At 46.1% G+C, this 25,188-nt stretch overlaps 1 protein-coding gene across 36 annotated transcripts in view; it reads right to left on the minus strand.

Annotated features, from left to right (window-relative positions):
- Positions 1–25,188, minus strand: part of PDE4DIP (phosphodiesterase 4D interacting protein) — a 210,658-nt gene that overhangs the window by 16,750 nt on the left and 168,720 nt on the right. For 22 of the 36 annotated variants that reach the window (XM_082685185.1, XM_082685178.1, XM_082685186.1 and 19 more), the window contains 12 exons: positions 21,462–21,694; positions 17,874–18,309; positions 16,821–17,013; positions 12,886–13,002; positions 11,781–12,288; positions 9,974–10,209; positions 8,901–8,952; positions 7,595–7,818; positions 6,829–6,981; positions 4,704–4,889; positions 1,127–1,378; positions 13–144 (listed from right to left, as the gene is read on the minus strand). In XM_082685185.1, the coding sequence (XP_082541311.1) occupies positions 13–144; positions 1,127–1,378; positions 4,704–4,889; positions 6,829–6,981; positions 7,595–7,818; positions 8,901–8,952; positions 9,974–10,209; positions 11,781–12,288; positions 12,886–13,002; positions 16,821–17,013; positions 17,874–18,309; positions 21,462–21,694 (2,722 nt within the window). The remainder of the gene's footprint in view (positions 1–12; positions 145–1,126; positions 1,379–4,703; positions 4,890–6,828; positions 6,982–7,594; positions 7,819–8,900; positions 8,953–9,973; positions 10,210–11,780; positions 12,289–12,885; positions 13,003–16,820; positions 17,014–17,873; positions 18,310–21,461; positions 21,695–25,188) is intronic. The other 14 variants (XM_082685174.1, XM_082685189.1, XM_082685171.1 and 11 more) reach the window with 3 other exon arrangements.

A 25,188-nucleotide genomic window follows, 5' to 3' on the forward strand; every position in this document is an offset into this window, starting at 1 on the left:
GGCCTCTCCTACCGCTCCCACGGGCTGCACAGCTGAGCCGGTGTTCAAGCTGCTCCCGCAGCCGGTCGTTGATGCAGATGGACTCCTCCAGGCGCTGGCGCAGGTTCCGGATCTCTCCAAGATGTTCCTCCAGCAGGTCAGCCCCTGCAGCCACCCCGTCAGGACCGGGGAGAGGTGCGAGATAAGGAATCCTGGTCACCAGGGGGGCCCAGGTGGAAGTGGGGCACAGCTAGTGGCTCCTCAGCAGGATCCCTAAATATCCCCACCCTTCCACCAACTGCATTTTCTCACATGGGCACTCAGGAACACAGCGACTTTGCTTAAAGAGGAAACGGGCTGTCAAACCCAGGAGACCGCGTGAAGCATGCCCCAGGGGCCTCCTCCTACACAAAGTTAAGTGTGAGGGAGTTTCAAGACTATTTAATTATTTGAGAGAGAGAGTGCATGAGCAGGTTGGGGTGGGGGCACAAGGAGAGGGAGAAGCAGACTTTCCACTGAGCAGGGAGCCCTCGATGCGGGGCTTGATCCAAGGACCCTGAGATCATGACCTGAGCTGAAGGCAGACACTTAACCAGCTGAGCCACCCAGGTGCCCCAAAATATGACGGAGTTTTAAATGTAAGTGTACGGTGACCAGTGTAACCGGTGAGGATGAGGGAGTTCCACATGGTTTAGAAAAATAACTGAAGTGTCGGGAAATGTATGGTGAGTTGAGTGTGACTTTCTCCTGAGTGTGTTAGGGAAGACTTTACTCTAGCCTGATATCATTATTCTTATGGATACTTGACGGAATAGTCTTTAACGAGGCATCAAGCCCTTCCTCCAGCCTCAGTGAGGAGGTATATGGTAGAAGTCCATGGATATAAACTTCTCCTGTGTGGTTAATGACATGAACGTGAGAGCACAAGGTGTGTCTCTGACTTTCCCAATTCCCTGAACAGCACTGAGGCCATGGGCAGGGAGGCTGAAGCGGGGCACTTAGAAAGGTCCAGCACAGATAGGACCCTGTCATTTTACCCCCACTCTGTAAGCCAGGGACTAGAGAAATGAAAAATGCCCCTGCCCAGCTAGGAGACTCTAAATGAGATTTCATTTCACAGACCGACCTGTTGGGCTTTATGTTTTACCTGTGGGTTTGGAGTTAAGCTGACACACAGAGGATCCTGAGGACAGGTCGCCTGATACACTCCCTTTCTGAGGCCTCATCACATCCCACTGGCTGCCGCTGCCCAGATAGCTGGGCTCCAGGATTCTGCCCAATTCTGGGCCACCCCTCAGTGGAGAGTGGGGCTGGGCGGGGTTGAGATAGTGAGAAGAGCTGGCTTCTAAATGGTTGCTTGGCAGTGCAGATGGGGAAGCAGGATGCACGGTGCTGACACCTGGGCAGAAAGAAACCAGAGTGAGGAAGAGAGGATTGGAAGGGAAGGACCAGCAAGGAAGTGTGGGATTGCTAAAAGTGGACACCAAAGGGGACATATGCGATGTCAGAAATGCCAGTCCATTGTGGAATACCAGTTAGATGAAGACCATAACCTAGAAGCCATAACTTTCACCTCATGTGTTTGCTGGCATGAGACACCAAGAGGCGGAGGATGGACAAAGTATGTGGAAGTCACCAGTGTACACAAAGGAAAAGTCCAGAGGCTGCACTCCTGGCTTCTACTAAAATTCCTCACGATACAGTCCAGGAAAGTTCTGGAAGGAGAACTCAGTCCCAAAGTTGGAGGATATAGCACATTCTTATTCATAGATGTGTTCAATGTTAGCATCCATGGAGGGATGTGGGAACTTTCATTTAACATGAGGCTGATGCTCTCATAGATCTTAGGAAATCATGGGCTTTCCCCCTGAGCCAAATCATCTCTGCTTCTATGTGAAAAGAAGTCCAGGCTGTGGGAGAGACAGAGAGAGGTGGGCAGGGCTGTAGTTTAGGATATTCCTATTCAGAGACTGCTTTCCTTCAGGGATTATCAGCATGGGCAGCATAGTAAGCAGGTAGCTTGACCTAAGCAAAGAGGAAGAGGTCATCATTCCCTCCAACCAAGCCAAACTCCTCAGAGGGGATAATGCAATTGGCTACTTGTCAACTTTTAATCTCCATTTGTAACTGGTTCTCAAACTTATCCACACACTACAGTCACCTCGGAAAATGTAAACAAACACATACTGATGCCTGGACCTCCCAGAGATTTTGCCTTAACTGGGGATACAGCCTGGGCACTGGGTGTTTTAAAACCATCCCAGGTGATTCTCATTGGCAGCAAAATTTGAGAAGTACCCATCATGGGTCTCTCCTTCCTCAATCTGCAAAATAATAGATGTCCATTAGGATCACTGGGGGATGAAAAATGTCAGCATCTGAATCTTTTTTTTTTTTTTTAAGTAGGCTCCATGCCCAGCATAGAGGCCAAAGTGGGGCTTGAACTCATCACCCTGAGATCAAGACCTGAGCTGAGATCTAGAGTCAGATGCCTAACTCACTGAGAGTCACTGAGCTACCCACTTGACCCTCAACATCTAGATTTTAGTTGGGATTTGTAAAGATGTGATTTTCTGCCTCTTTCACACCCCCTTCCTCCCCAGCCCAACACAAGGTAAAGGGGGAAATCAGGGGTAGTCAACCGTTCACATTTTAACCAAGGCTATAGAAGGTTCCAAGTCTATCAGTAACAGTGATCAGCATTCTCACGTTCCTGGTTGCCCAGGCCACACAACAGAGAGCACATGCCCTAAACCATGCAAAGACGCCAGACAGACTCTAACACAAGGAGATCTTTGCCCCACGCTGCCCCAAGAAGCTGCCATGCACCACTGCCCACGTGGAAGCTTGTTTCCAAGTAGACAAGGAACACTGGTAAGCTGCCATCCCTCAGAGAGGCCTGTGCTTTGAGGACAGAAAAGACAGGGCTGTCATCTTGCTCACCAAAGCTGGGACCATCCAAACTCTGGTCAATGGCTCAGACTAAGTATGACTTGATCCCATATCAACAGACCCTTTTTCATGCACAGATGTCTCCTATCTCTCCTTTTGGACAAAGACAAACTGACAAATGTGGAAAGGTAAAGAAAAAGAAAAGTCAGCTAGAGATCACTCTTGCCATTTTGATATGGGACAAATTTGTTATCCATCAAATATCAAATTCTAGATGAGAGGTTCTGATGAATTGTCTACTGATCTCTAAAGAGACAGAGAAAAGATTGTTTCAAGGGGCTTCCAGAATTTGTTGAGCTTAGCTCTGAGCAGGATGGTAACAAAGCCCTTCTAGACAGAAAAGGTATTATGGAAACACAGGACTGGGAGCAGAAGACCTGGACTCAAGTCATCTCTCCCACTGACTAGTAACCTTAAACAAGTAGCTCTACTCCTCTGAGCTTTAGTTCCCTGCCCTGGTTCTACCTATTACACAAGGGGTGTGAGACTCAGGAAGACCAGGTTTGTGTTGCTGGGTTAGCCTAGACTGCTACACCTGGGTAAAGCTGTGATAAGCAGGAGGTAGTCTTCTAGACGTTTCTGCCTGCAAAAATGGGAGCTGTACAAACTCTCCTAAAAAGGGTGTTATCTAATTGGTTCTGGGAATCAAACTGGGACAGAGTAGACTAGAGAGTGTGGTCACTTTCAGGATTGACATAAGAAACAAGCTGGGCTAAATGACGATGGGGACTTCAGGTGTATGAATTCTCAACTGTGGTCCTAGGTCACTGGACACTGTGACTGGTTTCCCTTACCATCAATCTCTGGCTCACCTGAGCCTTTATTTATTTATTTATTTATTTATTTTTAAAACACACAGAATGTGATTTTAAGGTAACATCAAACTGATTTCTAAGTTTTTTTTTTTAAGCATTAAAAAAAGAGAGCATTAAGCATTAAGAGAGCATTAAGCATTTAAACATTAAAAAACTAGAAAGCAAATTCCTCATTTGAGGGTTTTTCTTCTTTTTTTCTAAGCTATAAATGACCCCACCAACAATTTTGACAATGAGTCATCCAGCCCAGACATATATTGAAGTCTTTCCAAAAAGATGACCATACAGAGCCTATAACGGTTACGATCAATACGATCAAGGATCTCTGGGAGTCAGAGGACAGAATTTACAATCAGGTATCACAGCCTGTGCTTCCGGTCTGAGCCGCCAACCTGTAACCTGTCCCAGGGTAGAAATGAACCCTGTGCCCTAGGAAGCGGGGCTTTGTCACCTCTTCTGAATCCCTCTACTACTACAACCCTTCACACCTTCAACCTAATGATGTCAGGAGCTGAACTTGATGAAGAGTGTGTTTCACAGCAGGAGACTATCGTAGGCATGGAAAGGACTCCCTGGAAATGGCCACTTTGTCTCACCTAGATAGATAAGGCACAAAAGCTCTCACCCATGCCCTGCCTGCCAACACATCACCACTGTGTCAGGCTTTCAGCAGACTTGGTGGTACCCCACACTGGCAGCAGCAGTGGGACAGGAGCAGGTCTAGGGCCTGACGCAACGATGAGACACACACACACACACACACACATACACACCAGAAAAACAACAGTAAAGGTATTTCCCAAAAAAAAGCAAGCAGGGCCATCCACCAGTCCCCTGCTGGCAACGTGCACACCCTAGGTCGTTTTTCAAAACTCCGCCACCAAGCCAAAGCCATGCAGGGCCACATGGGGTGGGGCAGCCTGGCCCAAGCACATGAAGGCCACAGGAAGTGCTCACTTTCTCCCAGTTGTTTCTGCAGCATCTGCAGCTCCTGCTGAGCCTCTGCCAAGGAGACCACAGGGGTCTCACAGCAGCCAAGGAGGGGAGGGCCAGTGGGGCTGAAAGGCAGGAAGCTGGGTGCTGCTGAGGGCAATGGTGCCTGGGGAAGGCTAACCAGCGTGGGTATGGAGGGAAAGTGAAGGCCTAGAAACACAGAGTTGGGAAGAAAGTAGACACGTCATTAGAAAGAAAGGAATGGGGAAAAGATGAAAATGAAACTATGTCTTGCCCTGATGTCTCCTTGGGGGGAGGCTATCATTCAGCATGGTGACAGCCAACAAGGTGAAGGGCCAGGGTTGCCACCCAAAAGCCGGGCTTAGTGGACCCCTCCTCCTTCTTCCTCGCCGGGGACTTCTGGCATACATACTCTATGCTCATCTTGGAAACAACCGGCTAAAGCAGGCAAGGTGGCATAGCTGTATCCCAGGCAGCTATGAGAGCCTCTCCCAGCTGTCCCAGGCATGGAGGGATCAGGACGTCCGCACGTTAATGTTCCCAATCACCCCTGGGTGTGAGTGGGTCCTTGCCCCTGTGACAAGACTCCCTACACCTGGAACTCCTCTGAGAGTATGACGGCTCACCCTGAGGAGAGCAGAAGCGGGCTAGGACTGTGGGGAAATGTGCATTCCTCGTGTGTGTCATTCAAGTCTCATGGACACAAACCTGAGAATCTCAAATCAACGCATTCATTCACCAAAAGAAAAATCAAGGTCTTGGTAAAGTGACTCAAACACAAGAGCTTGCATGCCGGTCCGGGCATCCAAATCACTTAGGAAAAATTCTCAAGGCGTGCAGTTGCTTCAGGCTCTGTTCTAAGTCATAAACTTTGGGAGGAGGGCTTGGAAACTTGCATTTAAAGTAGATCTCCACAGATGACCATGATGTAGTCCATCTATGGACAAGTCTTTAGGGACCCTGGGACATTCTGAAGTCTGAATCTATCTTCTCTTTCCTAAAAACAGTTATATGGCAGGAAGCCTGTGGAGGGAGCAGAAACCAAGACTGATCTGTGGAGAATGCCTGCCGTGGAAAACAATGAGTACATTCTAATCACATCCCTCGCCCCAGGATGCTGATACACTATCAGAGAAAAACTGTGAGGACCCCCACATTGTCCAATGACACAGGTCAGGCATCCTTCATGTAGGCATTCTGATTTTAAAACCCCTGGCCTTCTGCTCCGTTTGACCCCAGAGCATTTGCACAGATGTCTACAGCACTAGGCAAACCGGTTTTCCCCATGACTCCCTGGGCCAGCTGCTGCCTACTCTGGCCCAGAAACTTCGAGCCCCAGCTCAGAAAGGGTCAGAAACATCCCCTTCTTAAGATTTTGGCTGATGGGCTCTCAGGAGAAATGGGAGCCACAGAAGGACAGCACTGTGCCTTCTGCGGGCACCTTATGACAAACCACACCGAGGGCAGCCAGCTGGTTGTGGCAAGAGGTAGGAGGCAGGGACAAGGCTTGCCTTCTTGCCATCGCTGGTGTGGGGCTCTAACTGAACAGCACACTCCTGGCAATTAGCTTGGGGCAGCTAAATGAAATGTACCCCTCCAACTGGCTGCCGGACAGGCACTACGTACATATCAGGAGCTGCCCAGCTGTTCATAAATCCATGAATGAATGGCTATGTAATATGAACAGAATCTTGTAGGATCCTGAAGCATCCCGAGTTGTTGCAGAGGCTTGCCCTGAAGATAAATGGGTAATGCTTCCAGGCTAGCCATGAAGTGACTTTCTTTTTGTTCTGTGGTGACTATAATCATGGGAGAGACCTCTTTTGCCTCTTTGCTCCCCAGAGTGAAATGAAAGAAAGAAATGAAAATGTTTACTTTAAAAGGATTCGCTGACTACTGGTCAAAATTGGTATTCTGATCAAAGTCAACTGCAGATCTCTGATTTGCCTAAAATATTTAGAACCAAGAAAATGCAGACACAATTGGTGGACTAGGAAGGCCTCTTGATTTCATCTAGGATCTGATGCCTAGAAGCCTCTGACAGTGGAAACATTCGTCCCTGAAGAAAAGTCAAACAGGCTGCGGAGGGAGAGGAGACAGCGCTCCCGCTGTGTTGGCTGTCGCATACCTGGATGGGCCTGGCTGGCCTCCTGGGGGGGTTTCTGGGGAGCTGGCAAGCTGATGGGGTTGCTGCTGGGTTCGGCCTTAACCCCCTGAGGTGCACTGGTTGCTGATGGCTTAGAAGACAGTACAGCAGAATGACTTGAATGATGGATGGAATCTACAAAACCCATGAATGAAAGAAAATGTTTGGTGGTCGACAAAGAACTGGAATCTGGCCTTCTATTGAGCCAGGGGTACCAGGGCAGGGCCTGGCTTTCCGGGAAAGCACCAAGCACAGACACTGTGAGCCGTGTTCATTTTCTTGCTTGCAGATAGCTTCTTGAGGGAGGCAAGCCACCTTAGGGGTGAGAGTGGGGCCCAGACCTAGAAACCATGAAAATGGCATTTCCAAATGTACCAGGTGGGAGCGACAGCATCCGTGACTGCTGACAGATACCCAGGGGACACTAGTTCAGGACATGCAGTGAGCAAGACCTCTGCAGGAGGGAGATGATGTCCCATTTGAAGAAGGAAGTAAGACAGACGGTCTTTGCTCATGAGACAATGGGGAAGAGCCTGCCTGGATGTTCTCGCTCTTCCCACTGTGCTTCCCCTTGGGTCTACCAGCTTGAAAATCCAGTGGAGACCTTGAAACAACCCCTGGAGTCAGGAGCAGAGCAAAGATCCTGAGGCACTGGGGCCTGTACTTGGGGCTTCGTCCCAGGGCCACATTCAGCCTGACACACACCAGGGAGGATCTGCAAGGCCTGGCTAGAGAAACAGGAGGTTACCTGAGTGACCACGCAGAGCCTTCTTCTCTTCGTAGTGTGTGTACTCGCTGGCTACATCCATGTCAGAGCTGGCTTCCAGCTCATCGGACAGGAAGGAGGATCTGCTGGGAGAGCGCTGGGAGTCCGACAAGTCGTGGCTGCTGGAGGGCGTGAGGGACCGGGCGTCCAGCTTGGCTTGCAGGACCTCGATCACTTTCTCCTTCTCCTGCAGCTCTCTGCTGAGCCTAGTGGGGTGGAAGGAGACAATAGGTGAAGCCAAGGGCACTGGCCCAACTTGTCCTGACCAAGGCACACGGGAAAAGCCACCTAAGTCAAGGGAACCATTCCTGTGAAGAACCATCAAGATAACCTATCACTGATTAGGGGCGGAGAGTAGGTGGGGTGCAGTGGGAGAAAGAGGGGCAATCACTATCCAGGGCACTGGCCACGGGAGACGCTGGGAACTAGCAGAGACTCAGCCAGCCCTGTAAGGCACAGCTGCTCCAAGTGCGGCCCCAAGAACTGCTGGTTACCAGTCTCCAAGAAGGTAAGTACAGTAATGGAAGGTAAGCGGTGACAAACACGCAGCAGTCTGGCATCGCCCTTGACAACCAAGAGCAGGATGCGTGGAATCATGTGGATGATTGAGCTATAGCCCAGGTATGTGTCTGGGATGGATTAGCAATGAAAACAAAACCAAAATGCTTTGCTCTTCACCGCAGGGACTTGGAGCAGCACCACGTGGTCTAAAGCAGGCTTCTGACAGAGAGGGGCTTAGACTAGAGGCTACAGCTACGGATTTTGAGCCCATATTTTACTGTACACGGTAAGATTCTCTGCAGTGACTCATTGAAAACTGGTTCATGAAAGACCGTAGCCTCCCAGGAGTCTGCAACACCCAGGCCTTTCCCCCCACCTCCCCACCCCCGAGGAACTACATTATGGTTCTTCAATTCTTTTTTTCCCCCGGGGGAACTGGACAACTACCAAATGAGCTGCCAACGTAGCTTAGGGTAAGCCAACTCAGCAGCACAGCCTCATCTTTAAACACCCAGGAAGAAAGCAGAGGAGAGCCTTGGGGGTGCCAAGGACCCCTGGAACCTGGTTAGTTTACTGTCGGATCAGACTGAGTCTAGGTTACCAAGCCTGGAGCATAATTACACAATAGAAATCAACAGAATTATAGCAAAAGAGAGGCTAAAGTGTCTCATGAATAAATGAACATGTTATAATCAGCATTTCCCTGCCCCAATTTGTAAAGTTACAGTCACCCTGGACCCCTTGGGCCTTGTTCCTGATTCCTTTATCAGATCCTATTTCAAGTTACCTGAGGGCCAGCGGTTCAAGTCCAGCTTGATCTTTCTCACTTTTATGATCCTCTGTAAGCCAAATTTAGAAAAACATGGTAAGAAATTAAATAGATTCCACTTCCTACATTATAAATGCAAGCATCTGTGGGTACAGAATGGTGATTCCTCTGTGTATGTCCAAGACATGTAGGAGAATTACTTGGAAAGGTTGCAGATTGTAGCCTCAGAGGGGAGACCTGTGGGCTCTCTGGAACTCACCAGGCAGATCTCCCCTGACCTCGTGATCAGCCTCAGGACTTCCTCTACCCTAAATCAATGCAAAGAAGTTTGAAGCGCACTTGCTCAGCTTCTCTCTGGAATATTCCACCTTCCAAGCCTGTCACAGACTCACTCCCAGATGCATGCTCTGTGTCCCATCACAGCATTCATGGAGAGCCCACTCTTGCTCTAAGAGATGACAAACCATCCTGTCCCACCTCTGCACCTGCCACCAGTGTGTGGGATGGTTGGCCCCCAAGACTGATCCCACTATCTCTTGGTACTCTCAGGAAATGTCTTCTAAGTAAAGAACTCAATAATAACCCATATTCCTAGCGTTGCACTACGACATTCAGTGCCCAAACTATGTCCAAAGGGCAGGATGCTTTAACTATACTGGAATTATATTTATGTATGACACCATGTGATAAACAAAGAGACAGTGAAAGGCTAAACTATTGCCCAAAGCAAATTAATGGCGGCATTCAGGCCACCACTGGGGTCTTGCAATTCTCAGGTCAGGTTCTTTTCACTATGATGACATCCTCCGATCTCTTCTCCCTTTCTCCCCCTTAGCACTGGATGGACACAGCCTGCTTCCCTAAAAGTCACTTGCCATGAGTGCTCCAGTTTCTGCCATTGCAATCATGACCTCCGAATCCTATGTTTCTCCTCAGTGTTCCCCACCAACCAGTCCTGACCCTGTAATGGCCCCAGGAAATTAAATGGAACAGGACCTGGATTAAAAGACTGTGGTGGAGGTGTGGTGGCCACCTGGGGCTCGGGTTATGGGAGTGACCGAGTGTGTGTCAAAGCCCTGTGGCCAACTTACTGGTGCTGAGTTTGCTGGTAAGCCTCTCTGTTAGCTGGCTTCCCTGGGCAAGTTGCTCTCGGAAGCTCTGCCCCAGATAGTAGTCAATGTCATTGCTCCTAAGAAGGTCCTCAAAAGATTTTACTGTATCTTTCGCATGCTGGGTGAGAAGGTAACAGATGCCTCTCCCTTCTCGTATCTTCTGGCGTAGGTACGACAGCTCTCGGGCCTGATCCTGAATCAGGGAATCATATTTCCTAATACATGAGAGAAGAGGAAAAAGTAAGAATGAAAAGGAGTGAAAGTGAAATTACGGGCCTTCAGTAGAGATTTCCGTGAGAACATTTCAAAGGAGCTCCCCAGGCTCGATTCTGGCACAGAAATTAAAGTATATAAGAGTAAATCCCCCTCTGATACATGATGTCAGTTTAGCAATTTAGTGGTTCTTACAATGTTTTGTGCATGTTAGCCTTATGTCCAGGAGAATCGTAGGTCCTGTGGAGGTAAATATGGTGCCCAATTTTACATTCCTCATGGGACTAGTAGAGTGTAGATTCACAGCTGATACTCAAGAAACACTAAATGTATTTATTGAGTAGATATTCAATAGACATAATAAAAATAAGTTCAGTGACTAGAATCACTTAATCCTGGGACACCTGGCTGGCTGGCTCAGTAAGAAGAGCTCACAACACTTGATGACAGGGTCAGGAGTTCAAGCCCCACATTGGGTGGAGACATTATGTAAAATAAATAAATACATAAACTTGGAGGGAAAAAAGGAATCACTTAATTCTAAGTCTAGATAAGATCTTTCATGCCTTCTATTTGGAAGATCATCTCTATTATGGCAGACTGTTTTGCCAAGATGCCCATTACATTCCTGTTCCACATGTTGTTTTGCCAATGTGCCTTTGCTCCTTCTCTCATTGGCAAGTAGAGGCTGTTCTCCACCTCCTTAAATCTGGGCAAGCTCTATGAGCACTGTGACTGAGGTAATAAGGGAAGCGACCCTGTGTTAAGTCTAGGAGTTGCTCTGAACTGTCCTGGCAACTTCTACTTCCGCTCTGTTGGAAGCCAGCCACCATGCAGAAGTGGAACAACCTAAGACCACTTGAGAGGCATACCCCAAGAAGAAAGACCCTGGAAGACAAGAAGCCAAGGGGGGAAAAAGAGAAGGCAAGGAGCATCATATCACCAGACACGTGAAGCCATCGGATGGCTGCCCCGGAAGGGACCCCCAAGCAACAGCCATCATGCTGAGCCCTGTAAATCCACATAAATTATTGTTTGAAGCCACTAAGCTTTTGCATGGTTTGATACTCAGTGCACATAACAAGGACAGATACCCAGTGTCTTCCAACACAAAGTATTATATTCCAACACAAAGTCATACTGAGAGCTTAATGTATGTTAGGCAATTTTGATCACTTGTACTAATTCATTTAAACCCAGTAACCACCTGTTGAGATAGGTTCTCTCAGTCTCCTCATTTAATAGGTGAGGAAAGAGCCCAGAAATTCTAAGTAAGTTTAACAGCTAGAAAGTGCCAGAGCTAGGATTCAGACCCAGGCAATCTGACTCCAGTCTTCCTACTACACCACATATCCAGTCACTTTACTAATAGATTCCTGAGAGGAAATCCCAGAGACCTGGTGTCTCCCAAGCAAGGCCTACTGACCTTTCTTTGGATCTAGGCCTAGCATTGAAATAGGCACTCTTCTGATCGCCTTATTGGGTTCTCTCTTCTACTGCCTGGGCTAGCCCACCTCCAACACAAACTTAGACATTTTCAATCCTATCGGGGTCCAAAGATTGTCCCCCTTACCCAGGCCAGGAGGCTGATCTCAGTTCCTCTGCCAGCTTCCCTTCCACTCCAGTTTTTGGGAGCTGGGCCTCTAGCTGGGATACTCTCTGGATCAGACTCTCCAGATCCTTTTTAGCCTGAAGCCCCGGGGGGTAGAAAGCCCCAGTGCCATCAGACAGCCACCCCTCATCCTCATCAGTGACACTGTGAGGTGAAGATCCCTCGAGGGTGTCAACGGCCTTCAGCTTTCGCGGTCTCTCCAGACTAGATGAATAATCACTTGTAACCGAGAGAGACCGGACCCGGCTCTTGAGGTTCTGGATGATCTTGTTGGCATTCTGCAGCTGGGCCTTCAGGTCTCTGATGTCCTTCTGCAGGAGAGAGATGTCTTCTGACTTTCCATATGCACGGAACTCCTCCTGCTTCCCTCGAGAGCTCTCCAAGGGCTTCTTCCCTGGGGGGCTAGCCGCTGAGGAGCCCAGGCGCCCCTCCAGGGCTCTTTCCCTGAGGATGTTGTGTTCCTCACACTCTGAGAAAAGACAAAGACATCTTCCTGAATAAAACTACACGTGCTGCTGAGGCTTGGAGACAGGTCTGGTGCCAGGGATAGGAATCACTAAAGTGAAAGTTGAGGCGGTACTTTATTCAGCCATGCTTTAACCAGCATTCAGACATGGTATTTCCACCCGCTCAACAGCCCTGCAGGTCAGGAACCAGGTACAGTCACCTCCCACTGCCCTGAGTGTTTTTTATATTCTCAATTTCAGTTTGGTGGGTGTACCTACAAAGTCCTTCTAGGATGGAAAAGCAGATTTTTTAGCTTAGGGTTTACATGTCTCCACAAGCTCATCTGGTCTCTTCATTAAAAAGTAAGCCTTAGAGGATCACCAGTTGGACAGAACTTTCCTTCTTTTAATCAACAGCAGTATGTTATAAACTAATTAGAGACATTCCCACTCACACTTAGCCTCGTGTTGGTCCAGAGTTCTCTGCCAAACTTCCTATGCCTCACTGGTCCTGGGTCCCCTCGGCCCTACTCCTCATTAGGTGTGGGACTGGCCAGCAGCTACCAGATGGGAAGGCTGACTCCAGGAAGGCCAGGTGAGCCCTGCCCTTGTGTTCCTACCAGGACTGGTGCTCTCCTCACGCTCAGCTTCATTTTCACTTCGGCCGCAGGTCTCATAGCCCAGATCCTGGAGGTCCACCTGCACCTGCTTGCTGTCCTGCTTCACCAAGGATTCACCTGTTCAGGAAGAGACAGAGGGTGTCACAGAGGCTCTCAGAATGTCCCATGTACTCCCTCAACCTCAGGGGCACATGCCCTAGCCCTCAAGGGGCAGGGAGTTTACAGCCAAAGTGGCAAGTGGGAGAAGAGACCACTCACTCCAGGCAGGACTTCCTTCCACCAGGATGAGCTTCTGTGTGCCACTGGTGAGCTCACCTACAACTGAGGCTTTGTGGGGACCAGATATCTTTATGTTGGGTATTATATATATTATATATATTAACAACCCTAGAAGCCCCCAGGAAACTAGCAAGTGCTTTATCCACAGAGGCTCAGTAAATATGTAAATGGGGCTGAACTAATTTAGAGTCCTAAAACATCAAGATCTATACAGTTCTATAAGATAGCTACTAGCCCACAGCAAATATCATCCTCAATGGGGCTCACAGCCTTCCCGTTGAGATCAGGAACACGACAAGGATGCCCACTCTCACCTCTCTTGTTCAACATAGTATTAGAAGTCCTAGCAACAGCAATCAGACAATAAAGAGAAATAAAAGGTATTCAATTGGCAAGGAAGAAGTCAAACTCTCTTTCCTTGCAGATGACATGATACTTTATATAGAAAACCCAAAAGACTCCACCCCCAAACTACTAGAACTCATACAGCAATTCAGTCATATGACAGGATACAATGTCAATGTACAAAAATCAGTTGCTTTCTTATACACTAACAATGAAAATACAGAAAGGGAAATTAAAGAATCAATTCCATTTACTATAGCACCAAGAACCATAAGATACCTGGGAATAAATCTAACCAAAGAGGTAAAGGATCTGTACTCGAAGAACTACAGAACACTCATGAAAGGAATCAAAAAAGACACAAAAAGATGGAAGACCATTCCCTGCTCATAGATCATAAAAATAAACATTGCAAAAATGTCTATACTGCCTAGAGCAATCTATACTTTTAATGCCATTCCAATTAAAATTTCTCGGGCATTTTTCAAAGAGCTGGAGCAAACAATCCTAAAATTTGTATGGAACCAGAAGAGACGCCAAATTGCTAAGGAAATGTTGAAAAAGAAAAACAAAACTGAGGGCATCACATTGCCTGATTTCAAGCTTTCCTACAAAGCTGTGATCACCAAGACAGCACGGTACTGGCATAAAAACAGACACATAGACCAGTGGAACAGAGGAGAGAGCCCAGATATGGACCCTCAACTCTATGGTCAGATAATCTTCAACAAAGCAGGAAAAAATATGCAGTGGAAAAAAGACAGTCTCTTCAATAAATGGTGCTGGGAAAATTGGGCAGCTATATGTCGAAGAATGAAACTCGACCATTCTCTTACACCATACACAAAGATAAACTCAAAATGGATGAAAGACCTCAACATGAGGCAAGAATCCATCAGAATCATAGAGGAGAACCTAGACAGTAACCTCTTCGATATCGGCCACAGCAACTTCTTTCAAGATATGTCTCCAAAGGCAAAGGAAATAAAAATGAAAATGAATTTTTGGGACTTCCTCAAGATCAAAATCTTCTGCACAGCAAAGGAAACAGTCAACAAAACAAAAAGGCAACCCACGGGATGGGAGAATATATTCGCAAATAACAGTACAGACAAAAGGCTGATATCCAGGATCTATAAAGAACTTCTCAAACTCAATACACACAAAACAGATAATTATGTCAAAAAAATGGGCAGAAGACATGAACAGACACTTCTCCAATGAAGACATACAAATGGCTAAGAGACACATGAAAAAATGTTCATCATCACTAGCCATCAGGGAGATTGAAATAAAAACCACATTGAGATATTACCTTACACCAATTAGAATGGCCAAAATTAGCAAGACAGGAAACAACATGTGTTAGAGGGGATGTGGAGAAAGGGGAACCCTCTTACACTGTTGGTGGGAATGCAAGTTGGTGCAGCCTCTTTGGAGAACAGTGTGGAGATTCCTCAAGAAATTAAAAATAGAGCTTCCCTATGACCCTGCCATTGCACTACTGGGCATTTACCCCAAAGATACAGATGTAGTGAAAAGAAGGGCCATCTGTACCCCAATGTTTATAGAAGCAATGGCCACGGTTTCCAAACTGTGGAAAGAACCAAGATGCCCTTCAACAGACGAATGGATAAGGAAGATGTGGTCCATATCCACTATGGAGTATTATGCCTCCATCAGAAAGGATGAATACCCAACTTTTGTAGCAACATGGATGGGGCTGGAAGAGAAGATGCTGAGTGAAAGAAGTCAAGCAGAGAGAGTCAATTATCATATGGTTTCATTTATTTGTGGAGCATAACAAATAGCATGGAGGACAAGGGGAGTTAGAGAGGAGAAGGGAGTTGGGGGAAATTGGAAGGGGAGGTGAACCATGAGAGACTATGGACTCTGCAAAACAATCTGAGGGGTTTGAAGCAGCAAGGGGTGGGAGGTTGGGGGAACCAGGTGGTGGGTATTAGAGAGGGCATGGATTGCATGGAGCACTGGGTGTGGTGCAAAAACAATGAATACTGTTATGCTGAAAATTAATTAATTAATTAATTAATTTTTAAACACCACATTGAGATACCACCTTATACCAGTTAGAATGGCCAAAATTAACACGACAGTAAATAGTGTGTGTTGGAGAAGATGTGGAGAAAGGGGAACCCTCTTATACTGTTGGTGGGAATACAAGTCAGTGCAGTCGCTTTGGAAAACAGTATGGAGATTCCTTAAGAAATTAAAAATAGAGCTTCCCTATGACCCTGCCATTGCACTTACTGGGTATTTACCCCAAAGATACAGATGTAGTGAAAAGAACGGCCATCTGTACCCCAATGTTTATAGCAGCAATGGCCATGGTTGCCAAACTGTGGAGAGAACCAAGATGCCCTTCAATGGACGAACAGATAAGGAAGATGTGGTCCATATCCACTATGGAGTATTATGCCTCCATCAGAAAGGAAGAATGCCTAACTTTTGTATCAACATGGATGGGACTGGAAGAGATTATGCTGCATGAAATAAGTTTAAGCAGAGGGAGTCAATTATCATATGGTTTCATTTATTTGTGGAGCATAAGAAAAACATGGATGACATGGAGATATGTAGAGGAGAAGGGAATTGGGGGAAATTGGAGGGGGAGACAAACCATGAGAGACTATGGACTCTGAAAAACAATCTGAGGGTTTTGAAGGGGCAGGCAGAGGGAAGTTGGGTGAGCCTGGTGGTAGGTATTATGGAGGGCACATGTTGCATGGAACACTGGTTGTGGTACATAAACAACGAATTCTGGTACACTGAAAAGAAATTTAAAAAATGAAAAATTTTTAAAAATCAAAATTAAAATTAAAAAGAGATAGCTACTAGCCACACGTGACTACCTCATATTAAATTAATTAAGTAAACAAAATTCTGAAGCTATACTAGACACATCTCATGTGCTCCCTAAGCATTTCAATCACCATAGGAAGTTCTAGGAGAAAGCATGGATTCAACGATGATGGTATATTTTTGAAGAATGTGATTTGGTGCCAAGAGGAGGAGAGAAACTATCAGTATATGTTGAGAGATGTAAAGCATTTTGCTGACTATAGCAGAAATCAGCAAACATAGGTGTTGGCCCATTTCTTCCCTATATGCTCACTGCAAACTTGCTTTGTTTTTTATTCTTCTCTGCCAGGTGCAAAAACTGAAGTTAAATAACCATTTTTACAATTCTAGGACCCTGGTCGGGATTAAATTTGTTTTGAGGCTGGGGAAGAAAAGGGAAGTCTACAAAGCACGTAGGCAGCTGTCTTAGTGATGGTGAACCTAAGACTTACTAAGCATGACTCTGTATTTCTCCAGCTGGTTGGCCTGAGCAAAGACCGTGGCTTCTGATATCAGCAGCTTCTCCTGGAGGTCCTGGTAGCGTTGTCTGCACTGGGCCAGCTGGGAGCGCAGGTGCTTGGTGGATCCAGGAAGGCTAAATTCTGATGGAGTCCCAGGGTCTCGGGCCTGGGGCTGGTTATCCAGCTGTGAAAAGAGCCAGCATAGGGACCAGGCAGTAACAGTCCTGGGCAGTCCTGGCCCCTTCCCTTTCTGACCCCCGGTGGACTATATTCATGGGTTTGTTCCAGCATTCCTCAAGCCCTTTGGTAGTGGCTTGCTTTCCAGTTCCAAGCTCCTGCAGAGCTAGGATAATGTTTTATTCATCTCTGTATTTTCAACACAAAGTACAGTGCCACTGGAGTCTACTGAGGGGCTCTCAGTTAAGGTTGGTTCAGCGGTTAAAGAGAGGAGGGGTATAAACCTCTCCTCATCTATCCTCATGCCCCTGTCCCAGCCTTGTCCTCCACTCCCCTCAGCCCGAATCCTCTCTAGTCTCCATTTACTCAATAGTCAGCAAAACCCCTCCCCTTAGGAGGATCCCAACAGCCCAATCCTGTGGCCCATGAACAGACACCCAGGATGGGCTGTGATGAAAATGGCAGTGATATGGAGAGGTGTCATTACACACCACTTGTTGGGGCTTCCTTAAGTCCCAAGCATCCCTATATGGCATCCTATTGACCTGTTTTATGCCATCTTTCCCCACCACACTGCAGACTTACGGGCAGAGACCGGGTCTTTCTGCCTGCTGCCCAATGCCTAGTGTGCCATCTGGAAAATGAAACACTATTTATGAAAAATTAATTGCCCAAGTAATATTTGTGAGACAATGTTGTAAAAGCTTTTCCAAAAGATGAATGTGTGAGGAATATTACCACTGCTTGGGGGGCAAAGGTGCCCTTCCCTCAGTCCTTCTGACCCATGGAGCAGAACTGTTTTAGGTAAAAACTGTTACCTCCAGGCCTTCTCCACAGGTCTCTATTTCCATCTAAACCCACACTTACTTGGTGGCCATCCACGGCGAGGGCAGCCCCAAGATCAAGACTCTGGGGTCTGGGGCAGGGCCTTATGGTCACGTGCTCCTCTTCCTGGCATTGGGGCTTCTCAGGAGAACAGACCAGCTCTGTGTTCATTCTGTCGATCTCCCGGACCAGGCGTGCAAGGAGCTCTGGGCTAAGCTTACTATTCCCATCCTTGCTGCTCAGCACGAGCTGTTCTTTGAGGAGGCTGATGATGTTGTGGGCATTCTTCAGTTTTCCCTGGAGCTTTCTGAATTCAGCCTGAAGGCTATTCTCATTCAGACCCCCTCTGGCTACCACAGTTTCCACTGCCACCTCGCCCTTCTCCTTGTCTTCCTCGATCTCCCATCCGTCAGACATTGCTTCTCCCATCTGCTCTTTCAGCTCTGCATTCTCAAGGCAAAGGCTCAGCATGGTGTTCCTGCAGGAAACACACACACAACATGAGGGGGTGGCTCCTCTATCAGCCTCAGTTTCCATAGCCCCCATCTCAGCCCAGCAGAGACTCAGAGACACCCCAAAGCAGGAGGCCACCTCAGAGATGGACAAGGACTCCCTTATTGGATAGACTCAGGAGGAGAGACTCCCGTATTACCACAGCTACTTGGTGGCAACACAGTCCCTAAAAATCTTGGACTCAACACACATGGTCTAGTTGTCTTTACCCTGGTCATCTAGCCTCATGTTCTTTTTTTTTTTTTAATATTTTATTTATTTGAGATAGAGAGAGAATGAGAACATAAGTAGTAAGTAGTGGCAGAGTCAAAAGGAGAGGAAGAGGGAAAAGCAGGCTCCCCACTGTGCAGGGAGCCCGATGCTGGACTTGGTCCCAGAACCTGGGATCATGGCCCAAGTCAAAAGCAGATGCTAAGTCGACTGAGCTACCCAGGTGCCCACTCAGCCTCATGTTCTCCTTTTCACTGGTCTCTGGAATAAACAACGGTACTTACAGTGTTAAGAAAAAAAAAAAAAAGAATAAGAAAGACCTTTCCTGGGACAAATTTATTATGGGTTCTACAATTCTATTAATTATCATTGGTCAGTTTTCAACCACTGGATGAGAAATTGGGACCTAGGAAAACAAGAAATAAATAATACCAGTCAGAACTACAATCAAATGTACTTCTGTAATTATTTGCTTTATGTCTGGCTCTTTCAATAGATCATCTTCATAAGGTCAGGGACTCGTCCTGTCCTATTCACCCTGTATTCTCAGGGCCTCCACAGTGCCTGCCACATAAAACATGCATACTTGTAGAAGACATAAAATGGATAAACAATTTTCACCAAGACATTCTAGACTCCATCCTTTCTTCACACCAAACCCTTCACCAGGGTTGGATGGAAGTGTTAAAAAAAAAACAACAATAACATTGCTTTAACAAGGCAATTCATTTAAATAGGCAGTTTTCTTAACCTCTTTGAGCTTCAGTCTCCTTTTACAGAAAATAAGGATAACTCATACCTAGTAAAGCTACTGGATGCTTAAATGGAATTGCATATATGGTCTAGTCAGTTCAGGGTCTACAACAGAGGAGTCATTTTATTCTGCTATACCAGCTGCAGACCTGAAAAGTACTAACATCAGAATTCTATGAGGTACTTGTAAAAAAACACAACAAAACAACAACAAAAACAAAACCCCACAACTTTAGAGCTAAGGCCTATGGATCTACATTTTACTTAAGTCCTGCAGGTGATCCGTAAGCACACTATATTGAGAACTGCTAACTAGAAGAGGCATGGGAAACTAGTAATTCACACCTGAAGAATTAGCAGTTAGCTCTCCCCCTAGATTGAGTTTCTTAGACTCCTGAACTGGTTGGCTCAGTCAGGAGAGCATGTGACTCTTGATCTCGAGGTTGTGAGTTCAAGCCCCACGGTGAGCAGAGAGATTACTTAACAACTTATGCTTTCACTTAAGTAGAATTTCACTTCAGTAAAAGGAAATATCATGAGGGCACTTGGGTAACTCAGTCAGTTAAGCATCCGACTCTTGATTTCAGCTCAGGTCATGATCTCAGGGCTGCGAGACTGAGCCCCACATCAGGCTCTGCACCAGGCATAGAGGCTGTTCAAGATTCTCTCTCTCCTCTCCTTCCAACCCTCCACCTCCTTGTGCATACACTCTCACACTTACTCTCTCTAAAAAAAAGAAAGAAAGAAAGAAAGAAGAAAAGAAAAGAAAAAGAAAGAAAGAAAGAGGTGTCTGGGTGGCTCAGTCCCTTAAGTGTCTGCCTTCAGCTCAGGTCATGATCCCAGGGTCCTCAGATCAAGCCCCGCATTGGGCTCCCTGCTCAACAGAGAGACTGTTGTCCCTCCCCCTCTGCCTACTGCTCTATCTACTTGCGCTTTCTCTGTATATCTCTATCAAATAAATAAATAAAAATCTTAAAAAAAGAAGGAATATCATAATTCAGAGTAAAAGAACCAGCATGAGGATAATCACGAGAATATTTCCAATACTGTTCTAAAAAGTATATAGCATAGAAGAAAAGGCTTAGATATTAAAAATTCAGAGGCAGGGGTCTAGCCATGGACTAAAATGCAACTTTGAGCAAGCTGCTAGATCATTGTAGAATGGAGTTTCCTTGACTATGAAATAAGGATTAGGCTAGATGCCAAGGTCCTCTTCAGCACTAATATTATTCTATGACTTGGGGACGTTTAAGTGGCACATAATAGGCAGGGAATCTATAGGGCATGAATTAGAAATTGTACAACCGCACTGCTGTGCTCTAAACAACAGGCCCCATGATGATTATGACCCTCAGGGATGAACGAATGAATGGATTAGTCCTACCTTATCAGTCTGTTCCCCAAGCATCTTCTGAAAAATGCCATGAAAAACAGTGAGCACCTGGGTGGCTCAGTCAGCTAAGCGTCTGCCGTAGGCTAAGGTCATGATCCCAGGATGCTGGGATCAAACCCTGTGTCAGGCTCCCTGCTCAGCGGGGAGTCTGCTTTTCCCTCTCCTCCCCACCTGTGTGCTCTCTCTATCTCTGTCTCTCTCTTAAATAAATAAATAATATATTTTTTTTAAAAACCCACAGTGGTCAGTCTCACCAATGAATCAGCTATATACCACTTCTGTAAAGTTAACAAAACAGCAAAGATTTCTAAAAGTACTATTCCATGATTTAGGGATTCATGCAGCTAAGAGAGAGCTGAGTGGAAGCAAAGGGGCCCCAGCATACATCATCTTCCCTCAGGGACTCTTCTGGTTCCACACGCAGCAGTGAAGCATCATGGGTAGTAGGACATTCTTCAAAATGTTCCAGTCAATGGAAAAGAGCAATACCTGTCATACACCGGGAGATTTTCACTTGTGACTCTATGGCTAATAATGGGCATTATTACACGGAATTAAGACCAGATTTAAATAATCTGAATGATCACCATTAACCAATATTGAGTTTTCTCTTAAGAATTTGAACCAATAATGCACGGAGCTTGGGTTGTGGATCAGGAAGCCCTAAAGCAGCACAAATGCCTTCGTTGCAGCGAGCTGAACTCCCTTGCCTATGGGGACCTCCCGATGGGCAGGCTCTCCTCCTCTGGGCAGTGTCCTACCTGATGTGGGCCACAGAGGAGAATCCTGCTTCCTCAATTTGAGCCTTTAGCTCTTTCAGTTCCCCCTCAGCTCTCCTCTTCTCCTCTAAGTGTTGGTGGATCTCGGCCCTCAGGTGGAGCATTTCCTCCTGAAGACCTCTGTTATTGTCCCCTCCTGCTGAGGAAGGAGGAGGAAGACATACATTTTGGGTCTCCACAGCTGCCAGGCTTTTCTCCAAGGCCACCTTGATGAGCTGAAAGAAAATCATAATTTAAAGAAGTTAGGTCATGAGAGATGATCCAAGAGGAACATCAGACTGCAAAGGCAGCCATTAATGGGAGCAAAAAAGCCCTAAAATGAGCTCTCCCTAAGGACTTTCTCAGCCATAAGCACCCTCGAGACTGGTCTGGATGGGGAGGCCACGAGACAGCCAGCGTTCGGAACGGCTGCCATGGGGAGGAAGAGCCGCATCCAAATATGGGTGAGAAAAAAACACAAGCCCATCATAAATAAAAACCCAATGTTATTGTTCATTGAGGTTTACACAGGACCAGAGTGTAGATGCTGATTTCTTCTCTCCCTGGGGAACCAAGTCTCCTGAGAGGCTTCTTACAAGACAGGAAACCTCCTTCACGCCACAATATCCAAGTCCTTGACTATAGAGATCTCAGCTTGAGACACCAGCTCTCAGAGCCTAAGGCCAAGCCTGCACCTCATGCCCTAAAAAGGAAGACTGAGACAGGAGGCACTCAGCCACAGGTAAAACAGCAGCTTAATTTCACTGCCGGCAGGAGAATCACACCCCATAACTTCGGAGAAGTTAAAGTGAGGCCACCTGCCCACTTGCTTATCACTCTTGTGCTGATGCTGACAGGCAAACTCTCTCTACAAATCTAAGCACCTGAGGAGAAAACAAGGTGGAAACAACTTCCCAACACCTTTCTATGTTCCGTGGATACTCCTGAAGTTACTCTTCAGTGCGTCAACTCAAGCAGATCGTGTAGCTTTTCCTCAAAGAATTGTTTAAAGACTTTCTTATTGTTCATTTTGGGTTCCTCTCCAGTTTCCCCCACACTCTTAAAAATATAGAAACCAGGGACGCCTGGGTGGCTCAGTTGGTTAAGCAGCTGCCTTCGGCTCAGGTCATGATCCCAGCGTCCTGGGTCCTGGGATCGAGTCCCACATCGGGCTCCTTGCTCCGCAGGGAGCCTGCTTCTCCCTCTGCCTCTGCCTGCCACTCTGCCTGTGCTCGCTCTTGCTCTCTCTCTCTCTCTCTCTGACAAATAAATAAATAAAATCTTTAAAAATATATATATAGAGAGAGAAACCAAAACCTGAGTATGACAACCCACTCCGTGTATGACTAAGTATTTTTGTGCAAGGGTTTCTTGTCCATCCATCCAATATTAATCTTAATACATCCCAATGCTATGTTGCTTCTTTCTCCTCTCGGCGACTGCACTTTGGGGTTCTACTTAGCTTCAGGTCTATGTTGACCTCCCAATTTCCCACCTCTGTGCCACAGCTATTTGGGGCTCATGCTGTTTCTTCTATCTGTATTAACAGTGTGGCTTGTACTTGTCGCTGGTAAATTCGTTCTGGCTATCCAGAATCATTTCTCAATGATCAAAGTCTTCAAAATATTTTATGTGCATCTTCATAAATCAAGTAGTAGCCACTTGATTGGGCATGATTTGTAGAATTAATTACATGCTTTATACCTTCATTCAGGTCACAAATATATAGGACAGAACAGGGCCCGAGCTGCTTAAATGGATCAATGACTGACAGAGCTGCTTGGCCTGGCACAAAGCCACAGACTTCTGCTCATAATGGAGCTCAGTAAGACCTCGGCTGCATGGGTGGAGTCAGTTCACAGCATGAATTTGCCAGTAGCACAGCCGTTGAGGTTGCAAAGAAAAGAATGAAAAAGGATGCATAGACACAGCTGCTCATTTGCCAGGCCTTCCTCGGGTTCTGAGCCTGACTTTTGCCTCTCTTGTTCTCCTACCGGGCTCAGTTAGGTTGGCCTATCTCCATATGTGCCACCAAGCACTTGGGACAAAATAAAGGGGGACTGGATAAAACGACTTTTGAATATTTAAGACCTCAACCCCTCATTTAAACTATGAGATGTTACCTTTCTATATAAGCCCTTTTCAACGAACTTAACTAAAATAAACATAGGCAGGGCACCTGGGGGTCGCAGTCAGTTAAGCATCTGCCTTCAGCCTCAGGTCTTGATCTCAGTGTCCTGGGACTGACTCCCACGTTGGGCTTCCTGCTCAGTGAGGAGTCTGCTTCCCCCTCTGCCCCTGTCCCTGCTTGTGCTCTCTCTCTCAAATAAATAAATAAAACCTTTAAAAGATAAATAAACAAACACTTCCCTCAGCTTTGAATATGGGCACTTTATTCTTCGCTAAAACCTAAGTGTTCTTTCTCTTTAAAAATAACAACTCACTTTGGGGTTTCTGGGTGGTTCAGTCAGTCAAGTGTCTGCCTTCGGCTCAGGTCATGATCCCAGGGTCCGGGTATCGAGCTCCATGTTGGGCTCCCTGCCTAGCAGGGAGTCTGATTGTCCCTCTCCCCCTACCCCCTGCTTGTGCTCTCTCTCTCAAATAAATAAATCTTTTTTTTAAAAGTCTCATTTTAATAATATCTTTTTTTCTAAGTGGGCTCCGTACCCAGGGAGGAGCACAACATGGGGCCTGAACTCATGACCTGGAGATCAAGACCTCAGCTAAGATCAAGACTGGATGCCCAAGTAACTGACTGAGCCACCCAGGTGTCCCATCGATACCTATCTATTTTTAAGCTGCCTTCTGAATGCATGTTATCTTTCACTGATTTAAATACACCTAGTTTCTTTAAAAATAAAAAAGAACCACAGAATGTCAATACCAGAAAGGACCTGAAGGTACACTTGGTCTAATTTCCCACTTTAAAATTAGAAAATAGAGCTATGATTTGTTTCCCAGCTAATTTGGGTTCTGTGTCAGAGGGAGCTTACTTTAGGTTAACTTATCTTTAAAATTGAAATGTAAATGCATGAAAAATGACTCAGAATCTAGCTTTTTAATCAGTTTTTCTTGCTCATCTATGGAAAGTTGACATTTCTATAAATTTTCCCAAATAAAACGCCAGGGCTTTCAGTATGTGTGGTGTTAGTATGAATCCTTTAGGTCTATTGTTAATCATATCTCGTACAGAATCCTCCCCACTGGCCAGTTCCTAATTCATTTATTCTATTGCTTCCATGGTATAATTAAACCTCTTTTGTGTGTGCTGGGTTTCCTTTTACCCTACAGAAATTCATATGCAAGTCTGATCTCCTGTTTGAATCACGTTGTTTTGTTTTTACCCTATGACATATGTTTCACAATGTAAATCAGTTCTCACACATGTGAAAGGCATTAATGATTTTTTTCAAGTTCTTCACATGACGTCTACTGATTTTTTTCTCCTTCATTGCATTTGATACTTGATAACTTTTTTCTGTTGCACACATTCAAATGAAGAAAGTCAATGCTTGATTCATTTCACAGGCATTTCCTAGTTATTTATTAGAGACCTTACATTTGCTTGAGAATGGGATTTTGTGGGAGATACCTGGAGAAAATTACCAACATAGCCAGACCTGAGACTTCCAGATGTGAATGAGTCTAAAAATAAGGATGAAGCAACTTGTTTTGGCCAAAAGATAGCTCTTGCCTTGGAAGTAACACAATGTGGGATGTGTTTGTTAGG

Source organism: Mustela nivalis (genome assembly GCF_964662115.1).
Source record: "Mustela nivalis genome assembly, chromosome: 10".
In the NCBI taxonomy this organism is placed as follows: Eukaryota; Metazoa; Chordata; class Mammalia; order Carnivora; family Mustelidae; genus Mustela; species Mustela nivalis.